The sequence below is a fragment of the Doryrhamphus excisus genome, linkage group LG21 (assembly GCF_037039965.1).
Source record: "Doryrhamphus excisus strain RoL-2023G ecotype Guam linkage group LG21, RoL_Dexc_Guam_v1.1, whole genome shotgun sequence".
NCBI classification, from domain to species: domain Eukaryota; kingdom Metazoa; phylum Chordata; class Actinopteri; order Syngnathiformes; family Syngnathidae; genus Doryrhamphus; species Doryrhamphus excisus.
In genome coordinates this window covers 15,078,089-15,091,826 of record NC_136377.1, presented here as the reverse complement: position 1 = coordinate 15,091,826, position 13,738 = coordinate 15,078,089, and the positions used below count along the sequence as shown (strand labels likewise).

Here is a 13,738-nt window from a genome sequence, read left to right as displayed (position 1 = left end):
CCGACCAGTCAACCACCTGCAACACACACAATGACATGACATGAGTGGCAGTATTTACACTTACAGTTACATGAGTGAGTGCCAGAGAAGGTTAAACGTCCATCATCTGATTATATACATATTTAAAAAACACTTCTGCAGTCTTAATATGCTTGCTGACAGCCGTTTCTCGTATTGGGTTTGCGATATTTAGCTTGGCGAGAGGGGTACGCATATTGTAGCTAGCACCCTACAAACACCAACTAATGCATAACAGCACCACCCAGTGGCGGACTTGTGTATATTACCAATCATTGTCAGGCTCCTGGAATGCTTAACACACCGTTCAAGAACTTTAATTTGAACTTTTTTTACTGCTTAATCATGATGATTTTTCTCATTTGTTTTACACAAAAACAGAAAAATAGTATATTGTTGTTTCTTGAGTAAGAGGTATGTGTAGTGTAGTGTGTAGTGTAATTATTTACTTGTATTTTAGAAAAGAATAAAAATGTAAAACATGTTTTGTTCTCGGTGTGAAAAAAGAATGAGAGGGCATATTTGATACCCACACACTAGTTTAACAGTCCACCTGGAACTATTTGTCTTGTTTTATCTGTAAAAGTGTCATACAATCTGCTAATATAAAAACAAACACTTGTGTGATTTATTTTCCAGGAGCATATTAAAAATTTTACCAGATCTAATCACGAAATTGAATTTTACAGGTTTTTTCCCCACTGAATAAGACACAGTGGCCGGCGGAGCTACCATTGGCTACTCTCCGGCCACCCCACTGGCCATTGAGACATTTCAGTTATCAACTTGCCACCCCGACGTGAGAAATGGTCTCGCCTTGTCCACCCCAATGAAAAATTCCTTGAGAGGATGTGTGATATACAATATATATAAACACATTGACAATTAAAGAGAATATGAACATCCCTCCTTTTTACTGGTTAAGTTGTGTGTGTGTGTGTGTGTGTGTACATCAATACACCATGGACAGCACATCTTTTAGTAAACCTCAGCCAGTAAATTCACAGCCACCGACAAGTGAGAGTTCCAAGAGAGAAAGCACTGCTGAACAAAAAGAGCATCAAGGCTCATATTAGAAGATACCAGAAAACATATTGATGATCCCAAAAATCTTTGGGACAATACTCTGTGGTCTAATGCGACAAAAGTTGAACTTTCTGAAAGGTGTATGGCCCATTATATGTCATGTAAAAGTAACACATTTCAGAAAAAGAACATTATACCAATAGTAAAATATGCTGGTGGTAGTGTGATGGTCTGGGGCTATTTTGCTGTTTCAGGATCTAGAAGACTTGCTGTGATACATGGAACCATGAATTCTGCTGTCTACCAAAAAATCCTAAAGGAGAATGTCCGGCCATCTGTTGGTGACCTCAACCTCGATCCAAAACACACCAGCAAGTCCAACTCTGAATGGCTGAAGAAAAACCAAATGAAGACTTTGGAGTGGCCTAGTCAAAGTCCTGACCTGAATCCTATTGAGATGCTGTGGCATGACCTTCAAAAGTCCTTGTGCTGGAAAAGCCTCCAATGTGGCTGAATGACAACAATTCTACAAGACGAGTGGGCCAAAATTCCTCCACAGCGCTATAAGAGACTCATTGTGTAATATGTTATGGCAAACGCCAAAGGATGACCCAACCAGTTAAGTTTAGGGGGCAATGACTCCTTTAAAACATAAAAACTTTCACTTAAAAACTATTTTGTGTTCACATTGTGATATATTTAAATTTGATGAGCGGAAACATTTAAGTGTGACAAATATACAAGAAATAAGAACTTAGGAAGAGGGGACACCCTTTCTCTCACGTGTGTGTGTGTGTGTGTGTGTGTGTGTGTCATCATTGCTAGCTGTCATTGTGTGACCCAGTCTAGTTTCTGGAGAAATGAAGTGGCGACACCGTGTGGATGTTGTGGTGCACTGCATCAAACTTGAGACAGTGAAGAATGTCGCGGCAACTGACAATTTTTGGTTTATTTGTTGATGCTGGCGCATGTCACACGAATCTACTTGAAGAATACAAGGAGTGAGAAAACGTAACGAGGTATTTTCCTTCTTTTCTTTTTTAATCAATGCACGACTTGCAATCTTCCTTTCGTTCAAAACGCAACTTAGTGAGAAAGCAAAGCATCACCACCCAGGAGAATGAGCACAAGCTATACAGCAGAAAGCAGCCACCTTATTCATAGAAAATGACATCCAAAAAGCATTTCCCTTTAGCAGCCATTCGGTAATAAAGTCATTCAGTCAGTCTTTGTGTGAGGACAATGGTTCTGACATCGCTTGTCCTAATTTTGACATCACTTGAACAACATTGACAATTGAACCAATAAACAGTAAAGTAAGGGGGGGGGGGCTGCTTGTGACATTTTGGCAACAAAGTCAAAGACATTTCCAGTGTTACTATTGACCATGATGTACTACCAGGTGTCTCTTCATTATTCTTAAGCTCACTTTCCTCTGCACGGTACCAATTCGGCTTGGCCCGACTCTCTCATGATGCTTTTGCATACGTACTATTCCAGGCATGACACATGGGTGACGTAAACCACTGTTGGTCGCTCGTTTGGCAAGACAAAAGACGACTAAAACAATATTAGCTAACTCTGCAAGCTGCAGTGTAAAACTCCACTGTGTCCACTTGGCTCCAAAGTAAAATGTCACTTTCAGCAAGAAATGAATATGAGTTTTACAGTTTCCCATTGTACTATTTATAATTACACGGGAGATATGGGCATGTACCTTTCAGTGGAAAAGGGGGCAAAAAGTAATTACCCTTATTGCACTCGGTCACCTCTTGAATAAAATGCATCTTCTATCCCAGGGAGTGTCTCCAATGGCATATTCGGTGGTGTTTCACGGTGCTATTTTCAAGTGAAAAACCGAGGGACTCAAGAGTAGTGCACAGTATGTAAATATGAATGTATATGTAATAAAGTCTATCTGCCCTCACTCTGCTCTTAAATAACATGTCTCCTTACACAAGGATACAATACGTCCTTACGGAAAAAAGAAGCACTGAGCTGGACCCGTGCGCTGGAAAGTAGCATTAATAAAAGTAATAAAAATATACTGTCCTCAGTCTCCTTGAATAAAATGCATTTCAAAGTCTCATCACAAATGATGCAGTCAAGTTCCCTACAGTTCCCTGCTGCACTATTTTGAAAAAGTCATCACAATAGCCAAACTAATGCTCTACATTGGAAAAGCCCTCAGTCTCCTCTTGAATAAAATGCACCCTCTTACCCATCTTACCAATAGAGGAATTCAGAAGTGAAAAACCGAACGACCGAAAGTGAGTAAGGACGACGCGGCACCGTGCAGTGGAAAAGCGGGAAAAGTTGTGTAATAAAGACGTTTCTAGAAATGTTGTAAAGTGAAATGGATGTGGGATCACGTGACCTTGAAACTCATGCCGAGCATTAAGCAGATTTGGGTTTTTACACTGGTAATCATCGAATGCTAAAAACAAGAGTGCGACTTCGGAGCCCAAAAAAAAGGTTTTACATTCTATAAAAAATAATTTAGATTAAAAAAAACTAAGATATTTCATACTGAAGTTGAGGCTCCTTAGGAAAGAAACCTTCCAGAGTCCAAAGCTGCTTTTTCGGAGGGGGGAACCTACTAGCATGATTCTGTATGGATGCAAAGGTCCAATGAAACTTAGTTGTTTGTGGGGTTTCTGTCCCGAGTCCTGACCGAATCCTCCCACTCAAGTCGCTCGCTGGATCCTGTCTCATGGGTGTTAGCATCCCCTTAAATAAGCATTCTCCTGAGGGCCGGACTAGCTGTCTAAGGAGACAAACTGGTCATCTCCCGACCCAAAAAGGCTGCCCTCAGTCACAAACTCGTCATCTCCCAATGCGGAAGGGTTCCCAAACTGTTGGCTTGCTGTTCCAAACTCGTAATCGCCGTTGCCAGACTGGTTGTATCCGCTTCCAGACTGGTTGTCGCCCGTTTCAGCCGTGGTCTCAATAGTTTCAGAGTGGTCGCCGCTATCTGTTGACTTGTTTTTGTTAGCAGGTGACTGTTGGGCCATGTGCAGGTTCTCCGATGGCTCCAGGCCAGATTTTTTCATTCTGTAACCAAGTTAGAGAAGGTGTAATTTGGATGGAACGCCATATACACAAGTTGTTGCTATTTAGCATGTAGCTTAATAGAGCTGAGGTATCTTATCGCCCATCAGTTGTCATTCTCATGCCTGCAGCATGTAGCATTTTTCCTCCTAGCGACGAGGTCATTTTAACCAATCAGAGGGCCGAAGAAAGCCATTCCCGGAAAAGGCACCATACCAACAATGTCTGCATTTCTAACTTGCAGTTTCTAATCAAGTACACAAATGGCAGGCGCATCATTTGTAGTGTCAAGAGTGGTTAGCATCCAGCGGCTTTAGCCACCTCTTCATTTGCTTTAAATGTTGCTACTCGGTTGTGTTACACTCATTGCACTGTTGCTTATAATGAACTCATCAGTGCTGTTAATGCTGGCTGAGAACCCCCCTGCTGCTCTTACAACATGGGTTGTGTTGCTGCTGTGTTGTGCAATGCACTCGTTTATAAATGAATCGTGTGGTCAAAAAGAGCCTCAATTTCCTTTCCACTTTCTCATGCACTCCAAATCATTACATAAAGGGGACCTAACACACAAATTTTCGGGCCTTTGTATTGAGTTGTGGACTCCGAAAGAGCAGCCACAAACGATAAAGAAAGCTTTCTAGATCTTCCAGACTCTGCGCCGCTTCCAGCAGTGTTTCCATAGATTTCCCTCCTCCCGCCCAAACATTCATTCATTCATTTTCTACTGCTTTTTCCTCATGAGGGTCGCGGGGGTGCTGGAGCCTATCCCCGCTGTCTTTGGGCGAGAGGCGGGGTACACCCTGGACTGGTCGCCGACCAATCGCAGGGCACATACAGACAAACCAAAGTGTCATTAAAAAGCTATTACAAACCAACTATATAACATGTTCCTATTAAAATGATGAAAGGCTGTGTTATACATACTGGTTCTTATGTTTGGCCCCGCTGATGTGAGACTGGTACTGATCCACAGAGTTCACCTCGATGTTGCAGATGGTGCATAGCAGACCTTGCCCTGCGGCAGCTGGAGGTACGAAGAAGATAAACGTTAGCAAATATCAGGAAGAGATACTGGGATAATATGTGGTGAAGGGGTTCCTCCGTGTCACCTGGCGTGGTGGGCTTGCCGTACAGCTTCAACAGGTTGAGCTTCGCCATGTGCTTCTTGTGCTTCTTGCCCACGTAGTGCTGCTGGGCCATCTGTGCGTTGTTGAAGGAGGCCTGGCAGATGGAGCAAAAACGGTCCGGGTGTTTGTCGTCCACGCTGTCTGTGCCGGGATCTTGTGTTGCCGTTTCTGCTTTCTTTTTGGGCTGTGCTGGTACAGCCGCTTGGGCTTCTATTGAGGGGAAATATATCATAATTATAGAACTTAACGAGCAGGCCTACTGCGGTTCCTCAAACAGTGGACGGGTGGGTTATCCCTAACTGCAATGTAATCTTCAGATTTACAAATGCCACATCTGCATGCGGATGTGGATGGCAATACAGCAATTGCAGCAACAATAAAACTAATTGTCGGATCACCATAAACGAGTTAGGAAAAGAGGTGAATGGGCCGATAAAACCCAAAACGTACGAGACAGAGGATCCGCAGTTTGGTGTCTCAGATTCTTGGCGTGAACTTTGCCCTGGTAGTGAGACTGGGCTATAACGGAAGACGTGAAGGTCATCTTGCAAATGTCACAGATCTTCATGGGGTCAGATGTGTCAGTTTCCACCTGAAAGAGACACACAGACCAAAGCAGTCAAGCATTATCCTAAAAATAACGTAACGTTATATTGATGGCAGTATTGGATAAAGACTTAATTTACCGAGTCAGATGATGAAGACTTGAACTTTTTCAACTCTGGACCGCTCTTGTTTTGGTCTAAAAGATAGCGCCTCACCTTGTTGCCGTGTTTTTTACTCTGAAAGAAGAAAAGATGCATTGGAGAAGGTCCAAAAACACCAGCAATCCATGATGCCAATAGGTTATGATTAACAGCTGGCCATTGTGTCATTAAGTGCTGCATTATACTGATGCGTAGCGGTGCATGTGCCCCTGGAAAACTGAACTCGTTCTACAGCTAACAGTGAACAACATTCATTTCATAGTAACGTTCCTGATAGACGCTTTTGGGGGCTCACTGACCTGATAATGAGCCAACTTCTGGGACTCTGAATTTAGGACAGCATTGCAGATGTTGCACAGGCTGTCGGTAAAGAGGTCACCGTGCTCCTTGATCATCTTATTCACTGTAATGGGGAGAAACACATTGGGATTATCCCACATTTCATGCGGTTATGATAGGAGTAAACTGCTGCTGCTTGAGCATCTTCTCCTCGTGTGAACCCGTCTGCCAAGTAGTACACACTCAGAATTTGTTGAGAATCTTTTGTGCAGGAAAAAAAAACACATAACCCATAACAAAACCCCTCTTTAAGTGAACTAATGCTAATACTAAAATCAATTTTAGCAACAGTCAAGCTGCGTGTCTATTCTGTATAGCGGCTAATGTTAACTTAAAATGTGATCCAATCTGTATATGAAGTAAAAATAAAATGCAGAGAGGGCAAATATAAAAAATAACTCTCTGGGCCAACTGGTATTACAGCCATCAGAACAGATTAGCATTCATTCTGCAAAAATAATCCGATGCCAACACGCTCTCGTCGACCTTGGCGACCAGGCGGCTGCGGTTATCTTAGCTTAGCTTAGCCTAGCTTGATTAATACTTCAGCAGCAAACTACGCACATTCGTTAGCGTTCGGGAAGCCGATAACAACACATAAGTTAAGTGAACATATATTCCGGTTTCCTTTGGAAAAAGAAGTGCCTACCTTGGTCCAGCCCGGATGGAACGCAAGGAAAATTTTCAGTCTGCATGGCGAAGGCCATAACTTCGTATCACAACGGTTTCTCTCTCGTGCGCATGCGCCACCTCTGGCGGACGTTTTTACACAGCTCGCTGTTAGCAGTTTCGTGCATTGGTAATTTTCAACAGATCTCTATTGATACTACAGTGAACTATGTACTGTACGCACAAAGTATGTACAAAGTTTGCACTGGCAACCAGTACAGGTACACTATTTATACCTTTGTTTATATAAATTGTACTTGCACTTCGTGGTGAGACAGTTTCCGTAGTGTAGTGGTTATCACGTTCGCCTAACACGCGAAAGGTCCCCGGTTCGAAACCGGGCGGAAACATGTTTTTTTCCCTCCTTTTAAAGGAATACAACTTAAAGCCGAAAGAAACTAACAAAAACTTAAATACCAGAGTCAAGATAACAATCGTAAGCACTAAATCAGCAATTTTCTCTGCCATCAATTTAAAAAGAAGAGAAGAAACGGCCAAAGATGAAGGTATGGTGCTATAGCATGACTTTACTAGACTAACTGCTGTCCATCTCTTTACTTGAATTTCTTTACTTGAAGTTTTTATTCTGTAGATGTGGCTTTACGTCAAATGCAATTTAGGGGGAGCTTGAGCTTGTTAAATAAGCAACTTCAGTAGTTGGAAAAAGTTTGTTGAGATGGGGAGAAAGGGTTGCATCATGATGCAAAGTGGCATCAACTTGTATGCAGGTCAATAATGTAGGAGTGTAGGAATTCAGTATTAAAACAACAATCATAGAGTACTTATGAAGGCAAGGCAAGTTTATTTAGAGAGCACAATTCATCCATCCATCTATTTTCTATGCCGCTTATCCTCACTAGGGTATGCTGGAGCCTATCCCAGCTGTCTTTGGGCGAGAGTCAGGGTACATCCTGGGCTGGTCGCCAGCCAATGGCAGGCCACATATAAAGAAACAATAATTCACACTCACATTCATGCCTATAGACATATGCACAGTCGAATAGAAATATGTATCAGTGAATACCGGACACTAGCTGTTTCCATTCATTATGTTGGAGCTTCTATTTGCGCTCCTGATGCATCGCGTCACTCGTCATGCCGGTGTTGGCGAATGTGCCGGACGTCATTCCGTTGGCGGCCAACAGCTGGGTCTCCCCATTCTTGGTCTCGTCCGTCACCAGCTTAAGAAAACACTCAGCCACCTGGGAGACACTGAAAGCGAAAGCAGCGCAGTCACAACAAGGAAAAACGCATCTCGTAAGCCTACATGAAGTGATGGTGGCTCTTCCGGCACCCTGGACTGGCCGCCAGCCAATCCCAGGGCACATATAGACAAACAACCATTCACACTCACATTCATACCTATGGACAATTTGGAGTGGCTAATTAACCTAGCATGTTTTTGGAATGTGGGAGGAAACCGGAGTAGCCGGAGAAAACCCACGCATGCACGGGGAGAACATGCAAACTCCACACAGGCCGAGGGTGGGATTGAACTCGGATCTCCTAGCTGTGAGGTCTGTGCGCTAACCACTTCTCCACCGTGCAGCCTTCCACTCTAAATTGTGTGGCTTAAACCCCAGAGAATAGTGTGACTATTTTTTAATGGGTTAAGATTTTCAGATGAATCACATGCTAACATTTTATATTTGATATGTTTATTAGACGTTGACTACACTTTGATTAATAAGTGAATTCCAAATGTCAAGGTGACAAGCACACAAGTATTTTTTGTGATAACAATATATGCTTGGAATATCGTGTTGTAGATAAAAGTCTAGAAGGACTGCAAGCGGTACAGTTTTTCTGCCAAAATGAAAGAAAAAAGACATTGAGAAGGAGAAAGTTGAAGTGCATTACATAACATATATAATAAAGTGAAACTATTCAGGGGGTAAAGTCATACAACATGGAGGTGTTTCACTTCTCACCCTTACCTTAGTATGCCAAGCTTGTCTGCTACTTGGAGAGCAGGCTTCTCCAGTTGGCAGTATTGACCCATCTTGTCATGAAGCTCGGTGATCATGTCGGTTTGGACCAAAGCTGGGCAGAGGGCATTGACACGCACGCCGTAGCCCAACCTGGTCGACACATCCTAATAAACACACAATGACAACTCTTATTACAGCGATTATACTTCACTACTTCTGCAGGGATGTGAGAAATGTTTGGTGCTCACCGCCATGGCTTGCGTGAAGATGTTCACGCCACTCTTGGTGGCACTGTAGACCGGCAAGCCTGGCAGAGGCTTGAAAGCTGCAGGATGGATGATAAGAGCGGAAATAATTAACTGAGGTTAATTAGTTCTCGACCCAACCATGATAAGTGAATTTCCGCAAAGTCAAAATGTGAATATTTTTGTAGTTAGAGCTTAGAAAATCTGTTTACTAGCTTTAATGTTTTAATGTTTTAACATTAACAAATAATAATAAAATAACATTAGAGCTCTCTAGACATGTACTAACAACCCCACAGTCACTTATACACTCGCATTACTCGAGAAATGATCAAAGTAAGTAAGCCATCTAAGGCATAATGTAAGTACACATGTGTGTTAGACAGATTGTAAATGTAACGGGACGACAGGAAGTGACGTCGAGGTTCAGAGTTGAGTTTTAGCTAGGCGTGGGTTCCTAGCCTAGTGATTATTGTGCCTCTTTTAGCCAAAAATGAGCTGCGTCATTGTTTAAGCCACAGGGTTCAAAGCGTGTGAAAATGAAGTCCAGAATTTACAGTAATCAGAACGATGGCCGTGTGCGAGTACACCCGAAATATGCACTTTTATCCAGATTTGCAACAACATTTTTTTTCCCTCGGCCCACTCTACAAAGTTAGATGGAAATTGGAAAAAGGATTTTTTTCGCATAATCCTGCAAAGTAACTTAGAACAATGAAAACAATAATGACATGAAATGCATGATGAGCATAGATGAACTATGCTGTGCCTTCTTTACCTGCTATGGATGAAATGTTGACAATGATGCCTCCCTGACCACCGTTCAACTTGCTCATGTGCTCCAGGGCCAGATAGGTGGCCCTGATGACGGACACCTAGGGAAGACGGGTTCTTTATGTCAAACCAACAGCAGTCACTCAACTTGTGGAAGGTTGTGAAAAAGCAAACAAGGAAGCGTGACACAACATTCACCCTGCGACAGGAGTCACAAATGATCACCACCAGAGGATATGCATCATCTTCGTCTTCTAGCTACATCTTACAAAGTTGATGGCCACGGTTTTCTCAAAGTCCTTCTCGTTCAAGATGCCGGCATTGTTGCAGAGGATGTCTATCCCTCCGTAGATTTTGACGGTCTTCTGAAAGGCAGCTGGAGGGCAGAAGATAGAAAAATCATTCAACCAAAGTGACATCTCGATTATCTCCCATCTCCCACGACTTCTCCAACTTCTCAACTTGGATCTACTTTAGAAAAGCCAGTGTACAGCTTGTACAGCGCTGAGCACAAGTCAGCACACAGAATGTCGAAATAGTTGGCAACACAAGTGAGTCCACCTCACAGTGAACATGTCCTTGGGGTGACTATTTAGTCTGAGCACCATTGTTTTTATAGCTTGGAGCTTATAGGTTGTTGGAATCCTCCCCAACTCCCCTGCAATAACATCCCTGGTGGATGTCAGACATCTGACACCTTCCACTCCTCCACCTTCCTTCTTTCCTTCCACTTCCACTATTGGGTTGAGGTCTGCAGGTCTTCACCTTCAGCTTCCTCAGCAAGATGGTGGAGGTGGAGGTGGAGGCTCGGAGGTGTGTTTGGCACTCCAACGTGTTTCTGCTTCACAATGTGAAGGTACAAGTTGGAAATCATGCTTCCCTTCAATGAACCGCAGCTCCCCGAGCAAGCTGTGAGGCTACCACCACCACGCATGAGTGGAAGGAAGACAATTACCTGACTACCCACTTGTGTCGCCAGCTATTTAGACGATAACTACTGTATATACAGTATCATGGTACAAGCCGTATGATGAGTACTTTAAAGTATAGTCAAGTTTGCTTTCTTTAGTATTGTCCGGTGGTGCACCAACTTGCATCTATCCATCCATCTATTTTCTATGCTGTTTATCCTCATTAAGGTTGCGGGTGTATGCTGTCTTTGTACACCAGCCAATGGCAGGGCACATTTAGACAAACAACCATTCACACTCACATTCCTATGGACAATTTAGAGTTTACAGGCATGTTTTTGGAATGTGGGAGGAAACTGGAGTACCTGGAGGAAACCCAGGCACGCACAGGCACTCCACACAGAGATGCCAGTCTCCTGAATGTGTGGCGAACATGTTTACCACTTGCCCACCGTGCGGCACGTGTAACTGTGCACCTTTCTATTGTATTGTATACCTCCCCTGCGACTTGCACAGCACTACTCGTAATGCCTTAGGTCATTAATGCTGCCAGTTAATATGACAAGGTCTGAATGAAACCAGATGAGAGTTTCATGATACCAGGATTATTTATGTACTAAACAAATACACAAAGTGCCAGACACAAACTATTTTCTGTAAATCATTCCCTGGAGGCGTATATTTTTAGGGTCAATTTGTGTTACAATATTTGAGGGGAATATTAGAATCAATACAACAAGAGTGCTGATGAATGTTCCCCTCTAGGGGTAAAAAACACAAAGTCTCACAGGGCAAGGTGCCTGAAGTGGCACAGGTTATAATCAGCCAGGCAGGTTTGCACAGGAGAAGAACACCACCCATAGAATGGACCAACAATCTTACGGTGCTTCCTTCTGTGTTTACCTTTCAGTTGCACCTCAGACTGGACGTCACAGCTCAGGAACAGAGCTCTGTCTTGGCCGTCCTCCTTGTTGAGAACTTCCATGAGGTTCTTTCCTGCACTTTCGGCCACGTCCAGCAAAACCACCTGCATCCCAAGTGCATCACATACACAGCCTCTATCACAATGTTTGACAATGAAACAGACTTGATCCCTTTTTTTCCACAGAGAGACACTTTACCACTCTGTAGTTGACCAAATGCACCATAACAAGGCTGTGGAATCACTGCAGAGCCGTCTTTAAGGCTGCATTCACATTCAAAGGGCGACAAAGGGTGCACAGATCGAAGAAAATATGCATAAAGGCCAGTTTTCATGATATATTACATGACAGAGCTCAAATATTCCAAATTAAAATGACATATGCTAGGTTATTTTTATAGTCTGTGCTTTTTACAAGATTACTTTTCACAAAAAGCTTCTAAAATATACTTATAAAGACCTGTGGTCCTGGTCTGATAGCATTCACATTGGAGATGACGTCATCTGCACACCAAGGTTCGATGACACTGGACCAAACCAAGCAGCGGCAGCGCAAACGCACCAGTTGTTTTTTAACCGAACCAAACCAAATACCGAACATGAACATGAATTTTTAAATTGTCTTACCTTTGCTCCATTTTTAAAAAGAGTCTCGCTGATTGCTTTTCCAATCCCCCCTGCGGCTCCCGTCACTACGCAGACTTTCCCGCTTAGTTGCATTGCTTTGTGGCCCAGGTAGAATTAGAAAGTGTGTTCAAGTCTGATTGCAAGTAAGGAAAAATGCATGGGGAGGGACTGCCCACAAGCAAGTCTATGCATGGTGGCAGGAGATTACACAATCGGCCACGCGAATGTTGTTTTTTTCACTTTTGCAATAATCTGTTTAATAACAATACTAAAAAAATGTAAATGTTCGTTTCGGAGAAATGAAACAATTGAGCTAATATGACTTTCAATTTCAAAACTCTTTCAAAAGTATTTTTCCTTGTGGTGTGTATGGCTTTGGGGTAGTTTATTGAGGAATTCTTATTGATTTATGTTGATATTGTGTATGTTTTGTGACTTTTATGCCCCTGTCTCCAAGTCAGCTTTCGGAGAGTTCACAAATATTGTGAAATAAGCTTGCCTTTGGTTGACTATAAGCGTGCCGAATCTAGGCTGACGTTTGTAGAATCCGCTCAAACTTACACAAATGCGAACAGATATCACAGACGACGTCAAAAACGCAATTTGATTTAATGCGCGCCTTACTGCCTGTCCGTTTCGTATGTGTCCACTAGAGGGAGCTACAGCGCTGCAACACACCCTGTATGTGAATTCCTATATGCTCCAGTTTGTCCATTTACTCGTGTAAATCAGTAGTTTAATGTTCATTCATTTGTGAGTTTAGTTAAAGCTCTTGGGAGGACTCTGGCAGTACAGCCTCACTCTGTGTACTGACAAGCGCCTCAAAGTGTTTGGTGGAGTTCTTATCAATGCTGAATAGCAGAGTTCCCTCAAGCTACTTCATAAGCTTCTTGACACAGTCACTCCTACAGAGCTCCTGATGAGCAGACTGAGCATGACCGTACATGCTGCTGGAGTATGTAGACGTTTTGGGAGCGTTGCCAACACATTGCATTGCATGTGGCACAGCTGAGAGGTCAGGGGTCACATTTGCAAACAATATTCTGCATAAACTAACATGAGACTCTCCAGCAAGCCATGACTCGCTTCCCCATATTAAATATTGTACATAGTGCCAGGCTAAAACAATTATCCTATGAGCAGATACTGGTGAGCAGTTTTGCAATAGCCCACAAACCTTACTCAAGTAAGTCTCAACCCGCTTTTATTGTAGGCTGGCCTAGCAATAGCAGGAAGCTCTATCTCTTGGAATGTAATGGAGCACTAAGTCATGTCATTACTTGGCCTATTATTTATTGTTTTATTGTGTCACAAACCCAAAAAGGTTGTTAAAACAAAGCAAGTGGCGGCCTGAGACTTCAGTTGTGTATGCCAAAAATGACAACCACAAT

General features: G+C 42.9%; 2 protein-coding genes and 1 non-coding gene across 4 annotated transcripts; 1 reads left to right on the top strand and 2 right to left on the bottom strand.

Moving 5' to 3' along the window:
- Positions 1-2,846: 2,846 nt before the first annotated feature.
- znf346 (zinc finger protein 346) lies at positions 2,847-7,059 on the bottom strand. The gene is made up of 7 exons (XM_058088016.2): positions 6,918-7,059; positions 6,229-6,332; positions 5,909-6,004; positions 5,673-5,814; positions 5,205-5,432; positions 5,020-5,119; positions 2,847-4,098 (listed from the first exon to the last, which is right to left on the bottom strand). The coding sequence occupies exons 1-7, from the start codon at positions 6,973-6,975 to the stop codon at positions 3,804-3,806; spliced, it is 1,023 nt and encodes a 340-aa protein (XP_057943999.2). The 5' UTR covers positions 6,976-7,059; the 3' UTR covers positions 2,847-3,803.
- A 155-nt stretch (positions 7,060-7,214) lies between these two features.
- On the top strand, positions 7,215-7,287 carry trnav-aac (transfer RNA valine (anticodon AAC)). The gene has a single exon. It is a non-coding gene; the product is annotated as a tRNA-Val (tRNA).
- Positions 7,288-7,571: 284 nt separating this feature from the next.
- Positions 7,572-12,481, bottom strand: LOC131138786 (15-hydroxyprostaglandin dehydrogenase [NAD(+)]-like). 2 transcript variants are annotated; one of them, XM_078787722.1, is made up of 8 exons: positions 12,348-12,481; positions 11,702-11,825; positions 10,157-10,263; positions 9,892-9,988; positions 9,117-9,193; positions 8,875-9,032; positions 7,962-8,149; positions 7,572-7,853 (listed from the first exon to the last, which is right to left on the bottom strand). In XM_078787722.1, exons 1-7 carry the CDS (start codon positions 12,438-12,440, stop codon positions 7,999-8,001), a joined length of 807 nt encoding a protein of 268 aa, XP_078643848.1. In that variant the 5' UTR covers positions 12,441-12,481; the 3' UTR covers positions 7,572-7,853; positions 7,962-7,998. The 2 variants fall into 2 exon arrangements, with proteins under 2 accessions (XP_078643848.1, XP_057944001.2); XM_058088018.2 differs by having other exon boundaries at positions 7,584-8,149.
- Positions 12,482-13,738: the final 1,257 nt, after the last annotated feature.

Bases quoted from the DNA above. Each gene is read 5' to 3' on its own strand.
- znf346 (XM_058088016.2), bottom strand. From the start codon at position 6,975: ATGGCCTTCGCCATGCAGACTGAAAATTTTCCTTGCGTTCCATCCGGG. The intron at 6,005-6,228 runs GTCAGTGAGCCC...TTCTTCTTTCAG, and splicing joins AGAAGTTGGCTCATTATCAG to AGTAAAAAACACGGCAACAA. The intron at 4,099-5,019 runs GTATGTATAACA...ACTTGGTTACAG, and splicing joins GGGGCCAAACATAAGAACCA to AATGAAAAAATCTGGCCTGG.
- LOC131138786 (XM_078787722.1), bottom strand. From the start codon at position 12,440: ATGCAACTAAGCGGGAAAGTCTGCGTAGTGACGGGAGCCGCAGGGGGG. The intron at 10,264-11,701 runs GTAAACACAGAA...TCTGCCCTCCAG, and splicing joins GTCTGAGGTGCAACTGAAAG to CTGCCTTTCAGAAGACCGTC. The intron at 8,150-8,874 runs GTAAGGGTGAGA...TTTCGCTTTCAG, and splicing joins GACAAGCTTGGCATACTAAG to TGTCTCCCAGGTGGCTGAGT.